The following is a 24,096-nucleotide window of genomic DNA, read 5'->3' as shown; positions in this document are numbered from 1 at the left end:
ATCTATCTCTAATTTTAATTCCGTGCTTCTAACGGTGAGTTCACAATGCTAAATTGAACCGTTTGAGCCATCCTGGAAGAGTAAAATTATATATTTATGCAAATGAGATGACTGAGTCCCGCTGTCTCCAGAAAACGGTCGTAGAATATTCCTAGGTACTTTTTGCGCAGAACACACGCTATTACCACAGCTACGACCTACGATTGGCTACGGCTACGAATGGCTACGAACTACTACGATCGAGCAAACCAGCTACGACTGCTGCGGGAAAATTTTCTTGCCACTAGGCAAGATTTTTCCGTATGAAACGATCGTTATTAGTGTTTTTCAGGAATCTTTCAAGACTCATCTTTTGTAGTTAGTTCTTGCTGCGATCTGCGATTTCGAAAACGAGTTATATCTTGCCTATTTTTCCTTCTTTAATGCCTCGCTGCTTTTTTTTTGTATATTTTATTGGTAGATAGGTTACATTAGACTAATTTAGTCGAGTTCATAGTCGTAATACCGTAGGAACATAATATCATACGACCAACTTAAACGTAAAACGTTACGTAACGTAAAAAAAAACGTAGTACCGTACCATAAGCTAAGTAATAATATAATTTCAGCTCTTTCAAAGTTTAAAGACATTGATATTAATAGGTTGATACCTGTACAGTAAGATAATTTTACTAAAAATGATTGCTTGTTGCTAGTAAACTAAGAAACTAACGGAAAGTGTTTTATTAATACAAAATAAAATGCCAACAAACTTTCTGATGCTTCTCTAATAATTACCTATGTCAGACGTTAGTTATTATGTGTAGTGATTATTTAAAAGTGACTGGCTTTTACTACTCGTAGAATTAATAATAATTATTAATTAAGTTTAATCATCAGTAGCAAATGTCCGCAGCATAACAAAGTATGACAGCGACGTTTTTATTATCTGAAAAAAAAAAGGAAAAAAGTAATTTAGTGTCTTTAGTTTAAACCTATCTTGAAAATCGAGGCTTAAAAAGTTGGATTAAGAAAGTAAGTACACAAAAATAACTTGGATATTTTTGTATTTGTATGGATTATTATAATGAAACGATTAATTTACAAACGATGCTTGCTTAAGTGAAGCACTGTGAGACCTCATAGTAATGTTTGTGAATACGGGCGCAAGTACTTAGCTAAGTTAATTTTTGATGCGTAGTTACACTTTAAATCCCGTGGTCATCAATCCACAAAGTTTTTGGATTAAACACAATTTCTAAGTTAAATGCTGCCCTTTTGGGGTAATCCTTACAGCAATCATGGTCCTCGAGCCGATGTCCACCATGTTCAGCGCCCTAGTGTTCAGCGAGACCTGAGACTGTCTCAGCATGATGTGGACTGTCCTCCGATGGCGGACCTCCATGTATTCCCATGGCAAGTCGTACACAGCGTTCATCAGGCTTTCAGTCTGAAATTCAAAGGTTGCTTTGACTTGTGGACACCTTCTTACACCCATGGTTCTTTATACCTTGGGCTTGGTTGGGAGGATTAACAGGCATAGCTGGGCACCGTTAACCAAATAGTTAACTTCGTTAATCGTTGAACCGTTAATAAAAAAATTAACTTCGTTAAACGTTAAAACGTTACATTTAGCAAGATTTAACGCAAGTTAACGTTAATCGTTAATCCGTTAACACATTATAATAAAACGAAAAAAATAATTGTACATGCAAATAATTTCGAAAGCTTATATCGTTCATATTGCAATTTGTTCTATGTCAAAAATGACAAGTTTACAGGAGAGTAAAAAAAGCGTACGGGAAAAAAATCTTTTAAGACAACAAAATGTTTTTTAACTAATGTTTCCTAAGCAGTTTGTTCTTTTTTATAAATATAAAAGTCTCCTTAAATAATTTATATTTTGTTAGAGTTTTTTTTTGAATTTTTTGTCATTGAACAAATTGCAATATGAACGACGATATCGCGCATGGAATTTATTCCTCTTTTTAGCCAGACAGTTTTGACAGTTCCAACTCCTTGCCAGACAGTTTTTTTAGGATAGCTCCCAAAGCCACGATGACCCAAACTTCATAATCCACTAACATTCTAACCTACTATATTGGGAGCATACGCAGACAAACTTTCAGCTTTTATAAAATGACGTTGGTCTGGCGTTCACCAGCCCTTAGTCTATAGTATCTCAATCTCAGAGCCTTGGTTTAATTACAATACAATTTAGCTCCAATGTGCTCGAAAAGACAAATCCAACAAACCCAAACTCGATAAGTTTCCACCATTTCGTTTAGGAATTCCTATGGCCACCTCCTGACTCCATCATCAGGACCCTGGACATCATCTAGTACTAAAGTGCTCAAAAAGACAAATCTAACGAACCCAAATTCGATGCGATTCCGCCGTTTCATTTAGGAGTTCCTATGGCCACCTCCTGACTCCATCATCAGACCAGCTCAATGGTACCACAACATTGCATTTTCATCGTACTTAAGGTAAGTACACCAAATTGCAGCTCCATCGGTTGAGGAGAACTGGTCTTAAATTCGGTTGCAAGATTTGTCCCCACACATACTTACTAACAAGTGAAGTCAATATAAAGCTTGTAAATAAATAAAAAAAAGATTTTTTTATATCGTTTCTTTCTGGTTACAAAAACTATTGTTTTAGGTTCTGGAAGCCCGAACGTACTAGTCAGAACGCGTTTGTCTAGTGTTTTTCAGCGTGCCTGCTGTTGCTTTTTGGTAAATAGTAGGTATTTGATTAACGATTAACGGACTTAGGATCATTTAACGGAAGTTAACGAGTCCGTTAACAATTTTTAATGTTAACTTAAAAGTTAATCCGTTAAGAGAAATGTTAACTTCGTTAATTAACGGATTAACGAGTTAATGCCCAGCTATGTTAACATGACCCATGAGCTAATCCCTTCCAGCAGTGAGTGGTCCAGCAAATCTTTAAACTACTGGCCACACCATGACCACCTTACCCATTGTTTTGCTTTCCTCACGACATAGTACAAACCGAATTAGAAGAGAGCAGGTACTCGAGACTTTTTCTCCCTTGCCTCTTAAAGTATAGCACTTCGCGCCCTACAAACCTTTTTAGTGTCAATCCGTACTCACAGTGATAGGGATAGTTTAAAAGGGAATCTAGACACGCAGTCGCGTGTCAAGCCAAGTTCAAGTACCAATATTAGCATGAGTAACAGAAAAAAAATATTGGATTTATTTCTTCAGCTTTGTTAGTTACATTATAATACCAAAATACTCACCATTGATCCTAGCAGTTCGAAGACTAAGGACACTTGGATTAGTAGTTGAAATATGATTGCAGTCAGGGGTCCATAGCGGATCAAAGCGCTTAGTTCCTAAAACATTAAAGTGTAACGTTAATCAGTAAAGTAGGTAGGTACATATGTTATAAGTAGTGTAAAATCATTTTTTCAGAGCTATAAGGGACTACTGGCAATATTTTTAAACTGAGATTTAGCTTAGGTGAATAAAAGGTGATTACCAGCGTAGAACATTCCAGTAGCAGAATACAACCGCAGACCTGATGATAGCACAGGTACACGAACAACGATAGTCCAAATGTATCGGAAATCCTTGCAATGAAACTAAAACGTATCACACATAAAACTTACTATCATTAAAACAAATAATACCAAAGAAAATCGGCTATTCTTACTCTATAATTAGATTATGATGTTGAACCAGCTTCTTCAATCGTTCGTAAATTTGCTTCGATTCTTCTTCTGTATAATCATTTTGTTCTTCATTTCTAATGGCTCCAATCGGACGAGGAAAGGTTTCCAGGTTGTGAATAAGAATTTTTAGATGTCCCCAAATGTGAAACACCAGATGATACAGGAACAGATCGAATGTGCAGAAGTTAATGGAGCAAACGAGGGAAATGTACCAGTTGAAGGCGACGATGATGGCGTAACCTATGGGGTGGGTGGTGTCGTTGAAAGGCCATAGGTAGTACACCGCATGTTCCATGGTAGCGTTACTTACCCCACTAAACGCACCAGTTTCGCGGTTAAATTTCCCATTGATGTAGTTACTATACATAGGTATAAGGTTGAACATTAAAATGCCCAATGTCATGAAGGCGTGAATGAAAAATGTAAGAAAGTAACACAATTTGTGAATTTTTGTGTGCATCTGTAAAAAAAATGTTGAAAAATGACACTATTTGTTAAAAATTAACAAATGTTGTAGTATTGTTTACAATACTGAACAGCCTCTTACTGTACCTATCTAGCGAGTAAGATTAGATAAATGTCAATTAGATAAGATTAAATTAAATTACTTAGGCATGACTGACTGTTGAACTACTAAAATGACAAAGCATTAACCTTTTACCCTGTGAAATAGAGCAAAAGCTTAAGTAGCTTATATTAAAAAAAAAATCTGGACGATTTTTAATTTATATAATACAAGAATATTAACCTCCATAGCGTACTCGGAATCGTTCCTTACATTGAATAAATGTATTTTCCTCACGTATAAACTGAAGATCTCTTGATAGGCTTCTGTACAATGAGTTATGATTCGAGACTGAAATAGTTTATAAAACTTTAGATGGAATATAAAACTTGTAAAAACATGTGTGAGCGTCAAACCCGCGACTTCTGCCACCACATTAATTTGGTAGTTGATGGTACATTTGTGGACAGTATGTTTTGGCATTTCATAATTAAATAGAATTACTTCAGAACAACGCTTGCAAATTATGAAAAAAAAAATGTATTTTAAAAAACATGGTTCATTGGTGGTTTCATCATGGTTTTCCATACAAACGTCCATATTACGGTCGACGTAATTTTCGTAATTTTCATTCCTCAGATGAATGATATTAATGTGGCAGAGCTCAACAAGATGGTGTTACCATCTAACCAGCACGCGACACATTCAATTTATTGCGGGAAACATCCGATGAGCGCATAATTTCACGTGATGGATTTTTTAATTTGCAATGGATTATTTTCTCTGGGGATATGTGAAGTCCACTACTGCGCAGATAAACTACGGAATTCAATGCCAACATTCGTCGCGATATTGTCGATGTATGGCCCTAGTTGTCCGAAAAAGAAATTGAAAATTGTACATCTCGATTACGGTACATTTGAGCCAACCGTGGCACCCTTAGGCCCGAAATCATTTTGAGACATAAATGCCATACAAACATCTTTTAAACAAGACCACCACATGAATAAAATATATTTTTACATATTTTATTTCATTTTGAAGTTGTATACCTCTAAAAAACACACTATATTACATAAATAATATTGCGTAACTAGCGGCCCTACTGTTTTACCCCCTTAGGGGTAGAATTTTGCAAAGTCTCGTCTTAGTGAGCACCCACGTTCTAAAAGGAACCCCCATGCAAAATTTTGAGACCCTTGCACTTGTAGTTTCTGAGATTTTGTGTGATGAGTGAGTGAGTGAGTCACTCAGTCAGTCAGTGACCTTTCGCTTTTATAGATATATATATGTAGATACTCACCATAGACACAAGGGACATGAGCACGGTAATATAACTATGGCCTAACTCGAAAAAGCTTAGTTTGTCCATGTTTTCACGCAGGTATAGGATCCCTGCTACTTGGCAAACCACGTTTAAAACCAGCTGTATGTATTTTACCACTACATCTGACGTAGTCTGTACATCGCCAATGAATTTGGATGGCCATGCGCCCACCACTCGGAAAGCTGAACGTATTATCACCATGTATTTTATTTCCAGAACTCTTGTCACGCCTCTGGAAGAAACAGAAATTAATGATGTACCAAAAACCAAAAAGGACCAACTTTATGTTCTAGAAAGTCTTATAGAACATTGTCATAATTAAGTAAATAGATTTGATAATAAAACGCGAAAATGAAATATAAACAAGTAAAAAGTTGGAAAATAATTAATTATCGATAATTGCACGAGAACATCCAAAGAGAAAACTATTGAGAATCAACACAAACAACAAAAACAAACAAAAACTTTGTAACCAGGTCGCATGGTCGCGACGCGTCCTATTTACTCTCCCAATATTTTGGTGTTTAGATATTGTTTTGACTGATTTATCTCAAGTTTTATGTACATTTCGTTGTGTTAAATTGACAATACATCAATATGCGGCTCTACACTCTCGTATTTTTTTTTTCAATAAAAAAATGTACAAAAATAGTACTTAGTTGTCAAAAAGGTAAGTTATTTGTTTTAGGTAAATTTTTTGAGGGATTGTATTTCCTTACATAAGATCACTTCCATCAGTGATGAACATCATTGTAGACAGGAGACGATAAGTAAATTGTAGAGCCAACTGTAATAAGTGGTATATTCTTTGCGCTAAAAAGGAATGGGTGGATTAACACTTTATGTAGTGCTGAAATTCTTGGCATTAGATGTTGGTATTAACCCTACTGTGCCAATCTTCAAAAAAATTGACTCTTGGTAGGTATTTTATTTAATCAAGGGCAGTTTTGGATTAACTATTTTGTGTATTTCATCAACTGGGAAATGCAATGGAAATTAAGCGAAGCCTTTCCCGATATGTTCCACCTATACGCAGACCGTCTAGTATGAGTGCAGACTGGAGTCTGCGTATAGGTGGAAGATGTATCTTGAAAAACGCTATCCTTTATTTTAGTTACAGAGCGGCGACTGTTTGATGCCCAGCACTGGGCTCCTCCAGTCATTCTGCCCACTCATCTAAGCGATCCTGCACACGACGCCGCTACCGCGCCGCGCCTTTGCACTGTTCATACGCACCGAGTAAAACCGCCGCCGCGCCGCCACCGCGCCAACAAAGAACAATTTCGCGGCGCAACAACCAAAAATGTGATTTAATATTTTTTACTATTTTAGTCCACAATTAAGAATATAGTCCCAGTTACTTAAAATTATTATGACTATTATTGTGATCATATAAATAAATAAATTTCTTATGTATGGTAGTAGAGCTTGGTTATACTAAAGGGTTAAGGCGACACATAATTACAAGGAAAGCTATGACGAAAGACAGGTAAAAGGTTAAGTGAGTTTTCCCTGTAATTATCATCGAATGTCTCTTTTCAGTTTGGAAGGTGCACAGGTGCATATAACACTTCTTTTAACATGTCAAGTAATCAAAGAACTGTTAGCTAGATGACGAGAGTTATAATTAGAGGCAGTAATAGGTAGTACTTTTATTTATTTATTTCTTTATTTGAATGCTCTACCTACAGCTTTGTTTACAATTTACATGTTACAGAAGAATGTAATCTAAATATACAGGGTGTTAGGTAAATGGGTATATGAGTCGACACTAGCCCATGTTAACATGGGCATATAAATGGTATGGTGAAGTCAGAAAATTGATATCTTCATTTAAATTATTTTAATTTTCATACAAATCGGATTTTATGAAATTTATATTGCTCAAGCTGAAGTGGCAGTGGGCAGGGCACATAGTACGCAGAACTGACGGCCGATGGGGCAGCAAAGTTCTAGAATAGAGGCCGCGTACCGGAATGCGCAGCGTGGGTTTTCCACCCACAAGGTGGACCGACGACCTGATAAAGGTAGCAGGAAGGCGCTGGATGCAGGCCGCTACCAACCGTGCGATGTTTAAGTCATTGGGGGAGGCCTATGTTCAGCAGTGGACGTCCTATGGCTGAAATGATGATGATGTTGATGAAGTAAATTATAACATGCAACTTAAGTGCTACAATTTTAATAACTTAACACGAGTAAATCATAATTAATTTGTATCACTTGGATATGATTTGTATTAGAAAGTGCTGTGAGTGTGACGCTTGAACGGAAGGAAGTCAACCTAACCTAACCAACTGCGTATTTCTATACTGTGTAGCCGCGAGAGCTCTTTGGCGCGCTGTCTTCGGCGAAGTATTGCGCGCGCAGATTTTGACAGCGCGAAATACCTACTTTAGCAGAAATACCAAGCCTTAAAGGTGCGGAATTTAATGCAGTCTCATGAAAAATTAAAAAGCAAACTGGAGTGTAACGAACTCTATAACTAGCTATTCGTAGATGAATTTACTAGTTGTAATTTGGGTTAATGTGCTATCATTTATCTTGTGATTCGGTCCCTAACTTCATTTACAATGCGGTATAAGGTTTCAAGAAACTATCTGTTAAGCATGTTGAACTTTTTAATTGGTTGTAGACTTTCCTACACACTTAGCTAGTGAACGCCAGACCTACGCTATTTTTTATAAAGCTGAAAGGTTGTCAGCGCATGCTCCCAACATAGGTAAGAAAGAACGTTGGTGGTGCATCATGAAGTTTGGATCATCGTGGCTTTGGCAGCTATCCTAAAATGATTGACTGGCAAGGAGTTGGAACCTAAATCTGTAATCGAATCCAATTATTGTAACTTATGTTGCAACCGTTTTATCGCCATGAACCTTTGAATTCGAATATATTGCATTTTTACTGACCATAAACGTACAAGTAGCGCTTTCACATTTTACTTGTCGTAAAGTCTACTTCACCGGTACGCGAAAATGAAACTAAATAATGCTTTACCTTTCTACTTCTTGGCCATATTTATTTATGTCATCTGCTTCGCCAATGCCGTAAGTTTATTTTATCTTAAACCACTCAAAGTCATAAGGGAGAGTCCGCTAATTTGGACCAGTTTTTTTCAATCCCACTTTATACATAGTTTTCTTTTGTTTTTGCTAATGTCCATGGTATATAATAAAAGATACATTATTCAACTTACTATTTCATAAGTATTGATTAACATGATTGTTGTATATTTAGCACAAATCAACAAAGTGCGAGTTCAGAGCTTCGGTCCAATTTAGCCAACCGGTTCGATAATTTGTACCACAGGGTTACTAAATTGGATTTCAATAAATTTCAAGCTTATAAAAAAAACTATGGCAAAATATTATACGATACATTCTTAACAAATTAGGAAACGAAAAGGAACAGTAGTTAATAACATAGACAATCGATATTGTTTTACACGTTATCACGATTTTGAGTACAAGTTTTGTAATTCCAATTATCGTAACGCACACTTGTACCTAATCTACTTTGCCAGTCTTTTGCTTTCATTTATTGTTAGTCAAACATAACTACGCTATCATAACTTCAAAATATGATTTACTAAAAAAAAATTCAAAATCCTTTGGTAAAGTTCCATACAACTTGATGTGGTACAATTTAGCCGACTAGGTGATAGTGCTTTTAAAAAATCTGTAAAAAATATAGCTTATAAATACCGAAAAAAATTTCAAATAATTGTAATCCACACTAATTTACGCTTCTAAATAATATATTAGAAACACCCTGTGATTAAATTTAACAAAATTACAAACTAAACATGTATTGTCAAAAGTTACGTGAAAACAATGAAAAAATACTTTTCAAAATAAAACACACGTGTTTGTTGTCACTGCAAAAACCACATGGCCGATATTAATTGATTTTAGTTGTGTATCGCTGAGTGTTGCAATTACAGACATTCAATAAATACTTTACGAAATATGAGGGTGGTACAATTTACCCGGCGGTACAATATACCGAACTCTCCCCTACTTAGTTTGGTATTTAATAAGGGCTTAGGAATTTAAGTTAGGATTAATTAATTTTGTTAATTTTAGGCACCATGCCGGAAAGCCAATCAACCACACCAATCGCTAAGAACGGTAGACTCAGCCCATAATAATATTTTAAAAGATTTAAAAGCTTTTCATACCATTTTTAAGGATACCATAAAGAAATTTAAGGCTGCATTTAAAGCTAGACATTGAAATATGTCTAAGTATTCATTCCATCAGACAGTCTGTAGCAGTACTTACTCCTAAAATTCTAGAAATACTCGTATAAAGTTAAGATAACGTGGTTGACACCTTATTGAAAAAATGTCGGGTTATATAGTACCATCAGATAGTGGAAAGAGTCATAAAAGTAGGACCTACCAAATACAAAGATATTTGTAGAAACGATTTAAAAGATGAGAACAATGGCAGTGGCATAAGAAAACATGTATGCCGTAACCTGTAACAGATTTATCCCATCAGATTTTCTTTTTCAGTGCACTGTGTGCGCGGCGCAGCGTCCTAAGAATAAGGACTCTCAATTTGTAAAAGTATACGTGCCTAGGAGAAAGTTCATACATCGGCTGGCAAACAGCACATCTCCATACTAAATTTAATTGGCCTCAGATAAATACTTTGTTTAAACGCGATACAAAATTTATATAAAATACTAAAAATTACTTGATTTCTTTGGAAAACACATAATAATTAAAGGATTGATCTGGCAGGCACAAGAGAACCTCCGAAAAAGCGACACATCAGTTGGAAGCTTTACGACTTTGGCACCAGAGATTCAAAAGATTTTAGACCAACTAAAAGACCACAAAATTTTAAAAGAGAAATTGAAGTACAAAGAGCTCCTAGAAAAGTTGAAAGAAGTGTTTCATACCACTTCGACCACCGTGTGTGCTAGATGCAGAGGAAAATAAAGTATTACTCATCTAACTAATAATTCTGCATGCATAAAGATGGAAGATGGAGATACCTACTTGAAAAATTTTAACACCTACTGATGTAAACCCATTTTCGCAAAATAAATGATTTGATTTGATTTGATTTAACTACCTACACTACTTTCTTTATTTGGATATACGTTTAATGCTTTAATAAACGTACCATGTATGTGTATGCAAATCTATAGGGTGAGGTAGGTAAGGGGTACCGGGAGAAGGGCATTATGGGCGATTAGTCTATACAACCTTATTTGTCTTGTCGCCCGTATTTTGTTTTTCAGCTTTCAGAAAAGTATCAATTTAATGTTTAGAGTGGAGTAGTAAGTTTATTCGCAATTAATATTTTATGGTAACAAGTCAGACATTTCTACAATATCGAATAACTTAGTAACCATCCAGTTTTGACCCCTGGTTCACTGGACTTAATTTGTTGCTAATGACCTCTAGTATAATCCCATTCAAGAAGTAGGTCGAGTTTCCCTGTCACCCTGTATATCCGTATAAAGCCTTGCGGCGAGCCGCTAGTAAAAAAATATTTTTGTTGTCTGTGCTTTTATTTATTTCATTTTTCTTGCTCAAAAAGGTTAAATATATTTTTTCTAGATGAAAAACTTTTAAGTTTTTATGAAAATACTCGAATCCGTCAGTCATTCGCCTATTCTCTTTGCTATTCTCTATTCAGTCATCCGAAATCTTGACTGTCAATGTGCGGTGCAAAAAAAAATCAAAATTTCTCGTAAAAAATCGCAGTGAATCCAAATTAGCAAAATGTATTCGAACGACTTTCGCCCTTTTTATATACTGGTCAGAAAGGAGGAGGAGAAAGGCGACAAGTTTGCTCGGATGAACATGGAGCTGAAGCACCGCACAGTGTGTGAGCCCATCAACCCATTCATTCGGAAGACTGTGTTCACTCAGACCTACCCCACTCGCCTCATCCCCGCTGCTCCCAGGAAGGCTTGCTGTTACTACTGCTCTTAACCTTGCTGCGAATGATTACAATGCAAAGTCGTTCTTTAGAGTCTATGAGGAAACGAAAGAAGGCAATCATCAATCTAGTTTGCATCGTATGGGCTAGATGCCTTGGAAACGTCCTTGGGACATCTATCAGGCTGATATGCTGCCACAAAATGCCCACAAATGTCTACTTGTTCACGTTGCAAACATACCGTCATCTATCCAATTATTTATCCATAGAATTGACGAATCTGTCCCACACAGAAGTTGCTGAGAAAAGTAAAAAGATTTTGGAGATTCCTGACGAGTTGCCTCTTTGATAATAATAAATTTGGATTCATTTTGTTTTCATTGACTTTGTTTTATTTGTAACTAATCTTAGTCTCCTTTCGATTTTGTTTGATGCCTGGATGCCTGATTAATGTTTTTTCATCATGTCATCATGAACTTTCGTATTTCTGTAACTCTTTCTTATCAAGTAGTAACTAAGGTCGTTTAGGCCGTCATCTTAAACGAGGACACTTATCGATACAAGATCTTACAAGATCAGTGAACTATTGAGAATTTATCTGACAAGATGAATTCTTCGTATTAATATTTGTACTAGAGTTGTACTAAACTTGTTGCCTGCTGAAAGATGTCTATCTGCCAAGACGTCATCTCTCACTGTATCTCGTACTGTAAATAAAAAAATGAGTAAGTATAAAGTTGCTGTTCCACCAAAATTGTTTATTAGATTCACGAATATTTAGGATTGTTTCATTTTAATTGAACAGCCCAGCTTACTTGTGGTTGGAAAGGATGGAAGAGCATGGTGAGCTGAATATTGTACACTTACCTATATTAACTCGTCCGTTGCACATGTTCACGCTAGATGACTGATTAGAGAGGTCATAAGTACGGAATCGTAGTATGTGTTCGTGTATACTACAATATCACTGACACATGCATTAATTATGAAGTTTCCATAACTGTAGTAGCCATGAAAAGACACTAGCTGCGTAGATTAATTGATTTTGCTTCGCGGAATAATGACGTCACCTAATAATTCAGACGATTGAAATCACTCATTGTCCTGCTTTTATAGATCTTGCTATATTTACTCTGTTTTCAATGTTTGCTTTGTGCGGATGTGTGGCGACTTCCTTATAAGTTAATTAAAACAATATTGCATAATAATGTAAAGAGTTATCTAGAAATTCCAGAATCTACATTAAAACACTTCAGATTTGTTTGCAATAGGATCTAGAGGTTACTACGCCCGCTTGCTACTTATGCTCCATTATCAGAGTTATCGCGTTATCACGAACGCTGCAGTTCTTAACCTACAAAGAACACAACCGATTTTTAATTGCTCTTTAAATGTTAAAACAATAACAGTGCAATGGACCAAATTGAATTGAGAGAGATTGAAAACACCGACCTCTTGGAAAGACCGAGTAAAACCAATGTGAGTATTTATAGTAATTTAGAGTATTATTTAAAATAGTTTTTGGGATCTTTCTAATTTTAATTGCAGTTTTTTTAAGGGTCACATGACTTTCTTTTGATGTTTATGTGATAACGGTTTATCAATGAAAATATGAATCCTGTGATTTTTATTGGACAATATTGATAATGTTATCTTATGATAGTTAACACGTATACTTCGTTACGTCAAAACCTGTGGTATTACAACATTACAACCTATATCGAGTAGAAGTAAGGTTATTGTAGTTGTAGTTTAGTCATTAACATACGTTTTCCCAATTCCCGTGCTGAATGGGGCTATTAAGTTTTAATAGGAGTTAGTTTGTACTAGAACGCTGTTTATAGCTTTCTCATGGTTATTAAATAGAATGATAACAAGTTATTGACTTGTATACCTACTTGACATCTCGTGTGAACAATAGGCAGGTATGACGTCGACTGATGACGATGATGCAATGTTACTTACTTGCTGCCTACCTCAGTTACAATTATTTTTTATTTTGCGTAGGTACTAAATACTGATTAGGTGATTACCTATTTAATAGTATATTATTTATGTGAACACTCATTTCGCATCAAATTGCAAAAGTTGCCACTATAAGTGGGTTACAAAATGTATATTTACCAACGACAGCACATAAAGACATCCTATTTAGTTCGTTATAAGTGCGATATTACAGCAAAATATACCTAATACTGGCGGTCTTAATTCTGTATAATTAGAAAGAAATCTTATTAGACTCAGTGTAACCACTAGGTGACAAATAGGTTACTTGATGCAACTCTATTCACGTGATCACTTCTATTCGTGTTTCCTCCCAGAAAATTTTATGATTCACTTGCATTTTTTATTCGCGAGTAAGTATAATTGCCGTGGAAGGAAATACACTGGAAAAATATCAGTTATGAGCGTCATTTCAGAAAAAGAGTGATGCTAAGGCATAAAGGTGTTTGGTAAGCCATTTACTCATAGTATATTACATAGCAACAGCTGTTCTGTATAAGTACACATACTTAGTAATATTTGAAGGATAATACTTAGCATCATAAACTAAGTATTCTGTGATAGCATAACAAAGGGCACTTAAAGAAAAAGCACCTACCTACGCACAATCGTCCAATTTAAGTATAAGTAGTTACTCGTAGTATCAAATCATTTTGTAAATGTCTGAAGCACATTACCTACATACAACATTGATTAGACATAATATTGCGGTTAGAAAATACCTGGTGAATGGCATTTTTTATAACACACTAGCTGACCCGGCGAACTTTGTTCCGCCTTAATGGCAATAAATAAGCAGACTTTTTTTTAAATTTCGAACGGGATAAAAAGTATCCTATGTCCTTCTCCTGGCTCTAAACTACCTCCCTGACAATTTTCAGCTAAATCGGTTCAGCCGTTCTTGAGTTATAAGTGGAGTAACTAACACGACTTTCTTTTATATATACATATAGATTGGCCGTACCAATCATTAGTGAGTCGCGTACGAATTGATGAGTACGAAAAAACATAATTTGCTACACACAGAAAAAGTAGGTATGATATCAAATGAATCTACCCGATACCAACCTTAAATAGAACAAAAAATTTGTCGATCAAATAATAACTGTACTTAATATCGCATTGCTGGAATTTCTGGATAATATGTTACAACATAAATTAACGGCCTAAAGACCTTTTTACGCCAAAACTCGCGCGGGCGCACGCACGCATTCCTGCCCGTATCAAACAATACTATGTAACTATGAGCAGGGTTCTGGTACACTTGCGCGGAAGACACTAGCGCGTAAGACATTTATTTGCCCTAAAGTGTCCATGCGTGCAGTGCAAATGGCTTTTCGCGCAAATGTCTTACGCGCAAATGTCCCGATACGTATGAGCAGCGCAGTGTGGCACGGACACGTGCGACGGATTTTCCTCGAGCGCGCATTTGCTTGCAATAATACGCGGGCGCAGGCGTTCACCCTCGCATTAGGTATAGCGTAAGCCTTAAAGGCAGATTTTTCAGTCGATGAATGACAATCACAACTTATAAAATTTTCAATCCAATTCAATTTTTCCCTTAAAATCTATCAATAAATCTTTTAATAAATTTTTTCTCGTATTTTTACACCCTGCCGTATCTATTAACATTTTCTAGCTTGGGACCTACTTTAGCAAATTCTGTCAATGCCATTCGTGAACTACGCTTATTATGCTCTAAAAGGTAAACTTCAATGACATCACTGTTCACAAATTGCATCTGTACCTATACAAAAACAGAGATTGGAGTAGGATCACTATTTTGCATCAAGGTAAACACGGTTGCATTTCATGTCGTCGTAATAAATGCTGTTTTATATTAAAAATGTTTTGAATAATGTGCAGTTGACTGTCTAGTCTGTGGTTGTGGATTGAAACATTCACATAGCTCGCCTCGTGTTTATTTTTTTCAAAGAAGAGATACCTAGTTACAAAATGAAACATTGATTCTCCTCTCGATTTTTTTGTATAGCGCTGCAAAAGGCACCCACTGAAAATCAGTGTCTTGGCAGTCACACTGTCAAGATATTACTGAGTGGGTGACCTTTTTTGGCAACTTAGTTATTATTTTTTTGTGTAGGTGGTGTAGGTAGGTCTATGTTGCCTGAATTTGTTGTTGCCAAAATAAAGTTATTTTCTTTCTTTCTTTCTTTCTTTCGATTTAGTGAAGTCATTGCTGCACCTGTTATTTACTGGCTGCAATTTTGGAACTTCAAAAACTACACAGAACAACATTCTTAATGAAAACAGTGTTTTTCGTAATGTATCAGTAAAGTTACAAAACTGCTAGCTCACACTTTCTCCCACTTAACTATGTATTTGCTTAAGCGAAAGAAATACTCGTGAACAACACTATCTAGAGTTTTCACTTAATACTTAGTTAGGTACAGTCGCGGAATGAAAAGGTTCGTCACCTTAGTGTCGGTTTTCGCTTGCACTAGGTACTGTAAGAGTCAAACCTACCAACATAACCGTGCAAGAAACATTGCTGCTAACATTTAAATAAATATGACGTTTGCTAACGAATAAGGTTTTGCTTGTTTATTTTTCTATCCCATCAGTGCAATGTTACATAATGTAGTTTTTTTATTTAATAGATAATGGCAGGTTGAACCAACAAGAAGGTTTTAGTTTATCAATCATAATAATCTTCTTGACAAGTTAAATCGTCAAACAACTTTTATCTGAATAATTTTGAACTTTACTGACGAACATTTAAAGATTATTTTCTCTAACTCGAGATTATTCTGTAACTTAGTTTCAAAAGGTAACACGTGCTCGCGATTCGTTGAAGGAATCAATTTGAAAACTGACGAACCTTTTCATTCTGTGACTGTACATTCTTTTGCGTACAGTTTGTGTACTTAAAAGGGAGTGGACATGCCTACTGAATAGTATTTGTATTGTGGTGGAAGGTAATATGATAATATAATAGTCAAGTAACCGAGATCTAAACCGGTTTGAGATACATATATACAGGGTGAAAAACTATTATGATTTATTTAAAAAAAAAACTGTTTTTTATTTATTTACACCCCGGCTTTGCACTGTACTAAGTATACGTAAACCTTTCTCCTTAATCACTCTATCTATTGAAAAAACACATCAAAATCCAATGCGTAGTTTTAAAGATCTAAGCTTATCTATATGTATGCTGTATACCTAAAACAAAGTCGTTTTCGTCGTCCCCATAGGGACAGACTACGGAAAACGACTTTGTTTTATATATTTTATGTAGTGATTTAACACTGATTAGAGGAAATTTAAATTTACAAATTTTAGTGTTGTGACCTACAGTAATATTATACCTAAATCCCAATTCGGGCAAATCTAAAATTATTTAACTAATGACCTGAAAACTTAGGTCAGCCAACCGCAACAAAAACATCACGTTGTACAATTGGAAAGTGAAAAAATAATTAATACAAAATAAAATAGCTTTCTTTTCCGGGAAAAAGTCAATGTATGTCATAAAGAACTGTGTGTATTTGGTAAACCTGAAGATTAACACCCTGTATGAATGAACCTATAATGAATATTAACTTAGGTCACAGATGACATAATATACTTAGGTTATCTTATGTTGTTTTAAATACTTATTATGGTATTTCCAGTTCGTCAGTCAAATTTCGAGAAGTAATGTAATGTGTCATTAGGTCATTACGATTTAATAAATAAATGAGTAACCTTTCATTGTATGTGTAGACTTATCTGGCATACGTATTCACTTGATCGCCAAATTATTTGCTGATCCCCTGGTATTTAATTTGAACTTGAAATAAAAAAACGTATTAAATTATATTAAGCAACTGCGCCTGAATTAACTGCATTTTCTTTTGATTTTCTTCCATTTCTAAGGCTGCACCATCTTATCATTAACCGTAACTACAATTTTAACCTGTGTTTTTATATAGAGTTTGACAAACATACGTTTACAGCAGGGTTAATTTGACTGGACAAATTAGAATCCCAAATCTGTTTAGCGCAAAGGTGAACTGGCAGAGAATGCCCGATGGCATAAGTTCGCCTTATCCACCAATTATACAAAAAAATAAGAATCCCCAAAACATTTAGCAAGCGGATGCAGTTGCATCATTGCTGATACTTATTATGGGGTAGGCTGCATTCCGCCTTTCATTTATACGAGTAGCTTGCATAATCTTATAATAGTGATTGTTGAGTATCGCGTGTATAAATTCTTTCTTACCATCGTTCGTAAATATACCAAACTCGTACGTACTTATTAATACTCAAATTACTATTAATTACTTAGCTTAACCAACGATGGAACTAAGGAATCAATTAAGTATGTACCAGTACTTAGCCGTTTAATTAACCTGAGACTTATCAAACAGTATACCTAGTTATTTGATATGTGATGATGTGATCTCTGGGTGTCATCTCTAATAGCTGCAAATTCACACAGGAATAGATATGATGTGAATCGAACAATCTTGTCATACCGTTTAGTCTGACTATTGTTAAAAAATTGATGTAGGTGGAGCCGTCTGCAACAGTAAAGTGCTTGTCATCCAAGACTAAAAACTATTTAGGGTTATCACTTCTCCTTCTTTTATTTTTGGCATTGAATTTGTTTATGTTTACTAGGTAGTCAAGTTTGTGCGGCGAGCAGACTTTATAAAAAAACTACAACTTTAAACTTTCAATGATTTTTAATGAAGTTATAAAGTACAAAATTACAACTAAGTGTTCAGCGATTGAACGGTACTAGCCTAACTAACCTAAGGTGCTTCGAAGTGGGAAGCCTAAAATCTAATGTGCTTCGAAGTTGGAAGCCTAGAATCTAATGTGTCCATACCATCATCACGGGCTCCTTATATAGGGCTGATTATCGGTCCGGTGGCGTGAGGCGTCTACCGGGAACTGCAGGATGTTGATTTCAATTATTCCGACTCAGCATCAGCAGTTTAGGTTGTTATTGTAATATGATATGCTTAATATGCTTATTTCGTTATCTTAATGCTTATTTAGGTACTTGGATAATGCGTGATGGCATGTTGGAGGACATAACTCCTCCCTCCTTAAGTTCGAAATCATCCGATTGCTTAATTGGAATCGGAGGGTTTCGATTACATAAATTTGGGTACATTTTCTTTATCTTATAAAATATAACTATACTTATAACTAACACAATTATAACATACAAAATTACCGTGCCAACACTAACACTTTTTATGTTTATCACTGCATCACTTAACACTTGTTTTTCGGGAGATTTCAGCGCGTACGCCAAAAGCTGCAAGTTGTCCAAGTTGATGTCGTCCAGGTTTACGGGTTTTACTTCATCTGCGTTAACAGGGCCTTGTGCTACTTCAGGTAAGTTTATCTTTGCTGTTTTATGGTATTTGAAGCCTCTCGCTCCAGAGTGGCGTCGTCTGAGAGTTACCTTTTGTATTTGGAGATCGCATACTCCGTCCATTCCAATCAGGTAAGTGCCACGAAGTTGTTTTCTCGTGATTTCCCCCTTGCAAGTTTCCTTCAGGGTTACCGGATTTCTGGAATACACAATCCACCAGTTTTCATAAAAAGATCTGATGTACAAGTTATTGATTTCCACGGCTATAGGTTTGCACATGGAAGTGTTAGTTTCCGATTTCATTAAACTTGAAGTGCATAAGTCCTGTTCTTGTGTAGTAGTATCCACATTTCTGCATAGATGAAGGTTTTCGTCGATCTCCTGGCATGGTGAGGGGAGCGACCAAGTTTTCGCCTCTTGTACCAGGATAAAAGGGGATTTAGGTGCAAGGATGGTGGTGATATTATTTTTATTAAGGATGGGTAAAGGAATTATTCTATAGTAATTGTATATGTCGGGTGTAACCAAGGGAATGCTCATAATAAACGTTATCTGTCTTTCTTTAAAATATGCTTTTAACTCTATGGTCTGTTCAATTTTAACTAAATTCGCTAATTTAGCTGGGAATACTAACTTATTAGTTATTTCGATCTGTTTTAATACATTTAACAATTCCTTATTATCGATTATTGATTGATGTAACACCTTAAGTCTACTAAAAGCTATAGCGGTTTCAATATCGTCCAAATGTGTAAAGATCGTTTGAAAGTTATGAATAAATAAATGAAATACTTGAATGATCTTGTTTTCTAATTTTTCTACGTTACTTTGATTTATCTGTTTTTTAATTATTAATAGCTCTTTATTGATTTGGGCGAAATTGTGTCGAGTAGCATTGGTATTATTGGCTATAATACCCGCCATTTCGGATAAGATCGTTACTTTATTTGCAATAGCGTCTTGATTCGTTTTTAATTCTTTAATCATGGTATCGTATCAAGTTTGTCGAGTTGAAGGGCCCGGGCGCGGATTGTCAGGATCATTATCAGGATGAGGCACCTGCGGAGGACGCCTTATGTCTTTAATTGGAACTTTAGTGGGTCTATTTTTTGATATTACAGGGACTGTGTTTCTAACTATTTCACCTGAGACTTGTGCTTTTTGATAACGGGGTTTATCCTTACTTCGTCTTTCATTCACGCCTTTTATAAACACTGTATCACCCATTTGGATGTCGAATTCAGTTTCACCGCCGCGTTTGTTCCTAATGCTTTCTTTAGTTTCAATAATTTTATCGGTTAAATATTTGTATAAATGTTTCGTTTTTCTTACGTGTTCCTTTACTAGCTGTTGCGTATATTGCTGATTAAAATCTACGTTAAACGGGCTTGAAGAGTCCGTGTGTCCAAAAGTTACTTCAAAAGGCGTTAAACCTGTCGTTGAGTGAATCGTTTGATTGTATGCCAATATTGCATACGTCATTACGGCTGCTGCGTCTGTGAATTTTTGTTCGAATTTAGCGAGTCTGTAAATCTCGATTAGTGTTGAGTGGAATCTTTCAACGATTCCCATTGAGTTGGGGTTATGTGGAGTACCTATGTGTAATTCCACTTTATTAAATGTTAACATTTCTTTTAAAAGGGCGTTATTGAATTCTGAGCCAGGGTCGCAATTGATTTTTGTCGGAACTCCATAAAATGAGAAATACCTTAGCAATGCTCTAACTACTTCCGGTGTAGATCTATTAGGTATTTCCATGGCCTGTCCTAGCTTACTAAACGCGTCTACGATTGTAAGATAGTATTTGCCTTCTATACTAAACAGATCCATAAAAATTTCCTGAAATGGTTTTGTTTGAGTTTGCGTTAACTGTAGTTCGGGCTTAAAAGGTTTTCTATTATATTTCATTTGTTTACAAGTTTCGCATGCATTTATGATGCTGGAAACAGTTTCTTCCATTTTACTCCAAAAGTAAGTGCGTTTAAGACGCATTATTGTTTCTCGTATTCCACGATGACATGTTGTTCCGGTGTGATAGGTTAGTACTATAGCGCGTTGTTCTTGTTCGTCTGTTATATGAATGATACGCTCTGTGCATTCAAAGAAATGTACAGTATCTTTTTTAAATTATGCTATTATTGTTTCTACAAATAGTTTACGATGATTAGGGTCAGTGAAGTGGATAAAATGTTTTACTTTAGGTCGGGTATATCGTTTTAAGAAGTCTTTAATTAGATCAGGGCGATTTAATGGTAAATTGATTTCTAAAATGCGTTGTTTTGAGTTAGAAACATTGACTACTTCTAACTTGTCTAATCCCCAAGAATCTACTATAATTTGATTAGGTTTTGTGTCTATTGCTTCATTTAATATGGGTATACCTATGGTATCTATGTCTTTAGCGGAGTGTGCTGTTGCGGAATGTGAACTACTTTCTGGTGCTGATATTGTGCTACTATTTGATGGTGATCTAATAGCTCCGTAATCGTCTTTTTCTACGCGTTTTTGGGAATTAATTGAATTACTGGAATCTGATGAAATTGTCACTATACTTGATGGTTTATCATTGTCTATATTTACTTGCATTGACATATTATCATCATTGGTGAGTGCGTTTAATTTAATTCGGGATAACGCGTCAGCGTTGCTGTTTTGTTTACCATTTTTATATATGATGTCATAATCAAATTCCGCTAAACGTAACTTCCATCTGGTGAGTTTACTGTTGGGTTCCTTTATTGAATTTAACCATGCTAGTGGTCTGTGATCGGTGTAGATTGTAAACTTCCTACCATACAAATACGGTCTGAAATGCTTTGCTGCCCAAATTATGGCTAATAATTCTTTTTCGATGGTACTGTATCGCGTCTCGGCTTCGTTCAGTGTACGACTTGCGTAGGCGACCGGTTTATCGCTGCCTACAGTTCCTTGTGATAATACGGCTCCGATAGCGAAGTTAGAGGCGTCTGTTGTTAGAACAAACGGTTTCTCGAAATCGGGATATTGTAACAATGGTGCGTTTGTTAAAAGTTCTTTACATGTTTCGAAAGCGGATTTGTATTTGTCATCAATTATTATTTTATTACGTTTTTTTAGACAACTGGTAAGTGGCTGTGTTATTTTGGCGAAGTCTTTTATAAACTTCCTATAGTAACCTATAAGACCTAAGAAACTTTTGATTTCTGTTGTAGTTGTGGGAATAGGGAAATCTAAGATGGCTTTAATTTTGTCATTGTTCGGTTTAAGACCTTCCTTAGTGATTGTGTGTCCTAAGTACAAGACTTCCTTGCGTAAAAATTCAGATTTATCTAATTGGATTTTAAGGTTGGTTTCTCTTAAGCGATCAAATATCTTTCTTAAGCTCTGAATGTGTTCCTGTAAGCTATTACTGTAAACTATGATGTCATCAAGGTAGACTAAACAGTGCATTCCTTGTAACCCACGCAGTACGTTATCCATTGCGCGTTGGAACGTCGCCGGCGCGGTTTTTAAACCGAACGGCATGCGCAGAAATTCGTAGTGACCCGCTTGGGTGCTGAATGCTGTTTTCTGTCTGTCATCCTTATCTATCTCGATTTGATGGTACCCACTTGCTAAATCCAAGGTGGTAAAGTAAATTGATTTTCCTAGTTTATCAAAAAGATCCGCGATGTTGGGTAATGGGTATTTATCGTCGATTGTGATTTCATTTAAACGTCTGTAATCAATGACCATCCTAAATTTTCTTTCACCTGATGCATCCATTTTTTTTGGAACTAGATGCACTGGAGCATTCCACGGGGAATGTGATTCCTGAATTACATTATCTAATAAAAGTTTTTCCACTTGTTTGTTAATTTCGTCTGTCTGGACTTGAGGTAACCTATATGGTCTTACGTAAATAGGATCCTCATTTTTTGTACGGATTTGGTGTTTTACATTGTTCGAGAAGCTCAAAGGTATTTTTTCACAATAAAAGATATCACGGTATTCATAGCAAAGATTCCTAATAACCTTTCTTTCCTCATCATTCATATGTTCTAACCTGAGTTTTTCCAGATTCTGCTGTAACACTTCGTCGATCTCATAACCTTGTGGTGCGTCACTGATATTATTAACTGGTATTTCACTGACACTATATGGTTCTACTGCGAATGGTTTAGATATAGTTATCGTTATATAGTTATCCGAACTATTTTGGATCACGGTATACGCGTAACCTCGTTGACAGCTCACGAGAGCACTGGGCATACGGACGCCTTGTCCGAAGTTAGTATAATTAATTATTGCGTCACCCTCTGACACAGTGGTGGGGATTTTAACACGTGACTCGGATCGCGGTGCTATAGTTACTTCATATGGTGGGCTATATATTATTCGCAACTGTGTGTTATGAGTTTTTAGTATTTGTTTGTCCATGTCTATGGTAGCGCCCAACTGTTTTAACAAGTCGCTACCTATCAAGCCATCGAAACGATTGTCTACGTTATACACGTAAAACTTATGACTTCCTGTGGTTGCAAATGATTTTAATAATGGAATTGGAATATGGATTACTTCATTATGGCTACTACGCGCGTGCGTGCTAATGACTTCAAATGGCTCTACATATTTATAGGCGTTGAAATACTCGTTAGCCTTTTTCGGGCTTATGAACGATCGTGTACTTCCCGTATCTATCATAAACTTTGCTTTAATTTCAGGTATTAACACGTGTGGCAATCTTAACATTCCGTCATAATAATTTAGATTTATCACTTCCGATTTATATCCGGTGAGGCTTCTATTTGAAAATTTTCGTCATTATGAGTTTCCGGTTCTACTATTTGCTCTGATTTATACTGAGGTACGTCCTCGTACTGACCGTCGTAGTAATAATAGTACTGGTCCTCGGGACTCTCGGGCTCGGGCTCGTAAAAGAGTGTTTCCGGGGTTTCAGGGTTATTTATTAAGTTATGATGGATTGGAGCTGCTGAACGCATTGAAACATCAGTGTCCAACTTGTATGAGGGACGCTGCGCCAAAGGTGGGTTGCTTAATCCGAATTTAAATTGGTTATTTTGTTGTGGGAATTGATTGAATCGATTCATTGGAACCGAATATGGATTAGGTCTGTAGTGATTGTTATTATTGCTAGGCATTCTATAAATAGGTCTAGGATTTTGATTAGGCTGGAATCTGAAATTTTGTGGATTCTGGTTTGAGAAAACAAACTTGGGTTGATTGGACATATTATTAGGATTCTGTGGCATATTATATCTGAAGTTTTGTCCATTTGGGTTGCAAGAAAGGATTTTTTCCTGGCGGCTTGGTGACTGGAATTGAACCGCCACCGGTGCAGACGGAGAAGATAGTGAATTG

The 24,096-nt window shown here is 36.0% G+C and overlaps 2 protein-coding genes and 1 long non-coding RNA gene across 3 annotated transcripts in view; 2 read left to right on the top strand and 1 right to left on the bottom strand.

Annotated features, from left to right (window-relative positions):
- Positions 1-185: 185 nt before the first annotated feature.
- Positions 186-6,311, bottom strand: LOC135086475 (uncharacterized). Its single transcript, XM_063981199.1, has 8 exons — positions 6,234-6,311; positions 5,491-5,746; positions 4,431-4,538; positions 3,664-4,142; positions 3,490-3,592; positions 3,248-3,343; positions 1,274-1,429; positions 186-928 (listed from the first exon to the last, which is right to left on the bottom strand). Exons 1-8 carry the CDS (start codon positions 6,263-6,265, stop codon positions 869-871), a joined length of 1,290 nt encoding a protein of 429 aa, XP_063837269.1. The 5' UTR covers positions 6,266-6,311; the 3' UTR covers positions 186-868.
- Positions 6,312-8,399: 2,088 nt separating this feature from the next.
- On the top strand, positions 8,400-10,499 carry LOC135087013 (uncharacterized). Its single transcript, XR_010260657.1, has 3 exons — positions 8,400-8,558; positions 9,597-9,641; positions 10,262-10,499. It is a non-coding gene; the product is annotated as an uncharacterized LOC135087013 (long non-coding RNA).
- Positions 10,500-12,697: 2,198 nt separating this feature from the next.
- Positions 12,698-24,096, top strand: part of LOC135086846 (peptide transporter family 1-like) — a 79,244-nt gene continuing 67,845 nt past the window's right edge. Inside the window, exon 1 of the mRNA XM_063981660.1 lies at positions 12,698-12,893. Coding sequence (XP_063837730.1) covers positions 12,828-12,893 — 66 coding nt within the window. The 5' untranslated portion in view covers positions 12,698-12,827. The remainder of the gene's footprint in view (positions 12,894-24,096) is intronic.

This window comes from Ostrinia nubilalis, chromosome Z (assembly GCF_963855985.1).
Source record: "Ostrinia nubilalis chromosome Z, ilOstNubi1.1, whole genome shotgun sequence".
NCBI classification, from domain to species: domain Eukaryota; kingdom Metazoa; phylum Arthropoda; class Insecta; order Lepidoptera; family Crambidae; genus Ostrinia; species Ostrinia nubilalis.
This window is presented reverse-complemented; position numbering and strand designations above follow the sequence as displayed.

Bases quoted from the DNA above. Each gene is read 5' to 3' on its own strand.
- LOC135086475 (XM_063981199.1), bottom strand. From the start codon at position 6,265: ATGATGTTCATCACTGATGGAAGTGATCTTAT. The intron at 3,593-3,663 runs GTAAGAATAGCC...GATACGTTTTAG, and splicing joins CATCATAATCTAATTATAGA to TTTCATTGCAAGGATTTCCG. The intron at 1,430-3,247 runs GTGAGTATTTTG...TTTGAATTTCAG, and splicing joins TCGAACTGCTAGGATCAATG to ACTGAAAGCCTGATGAACGC.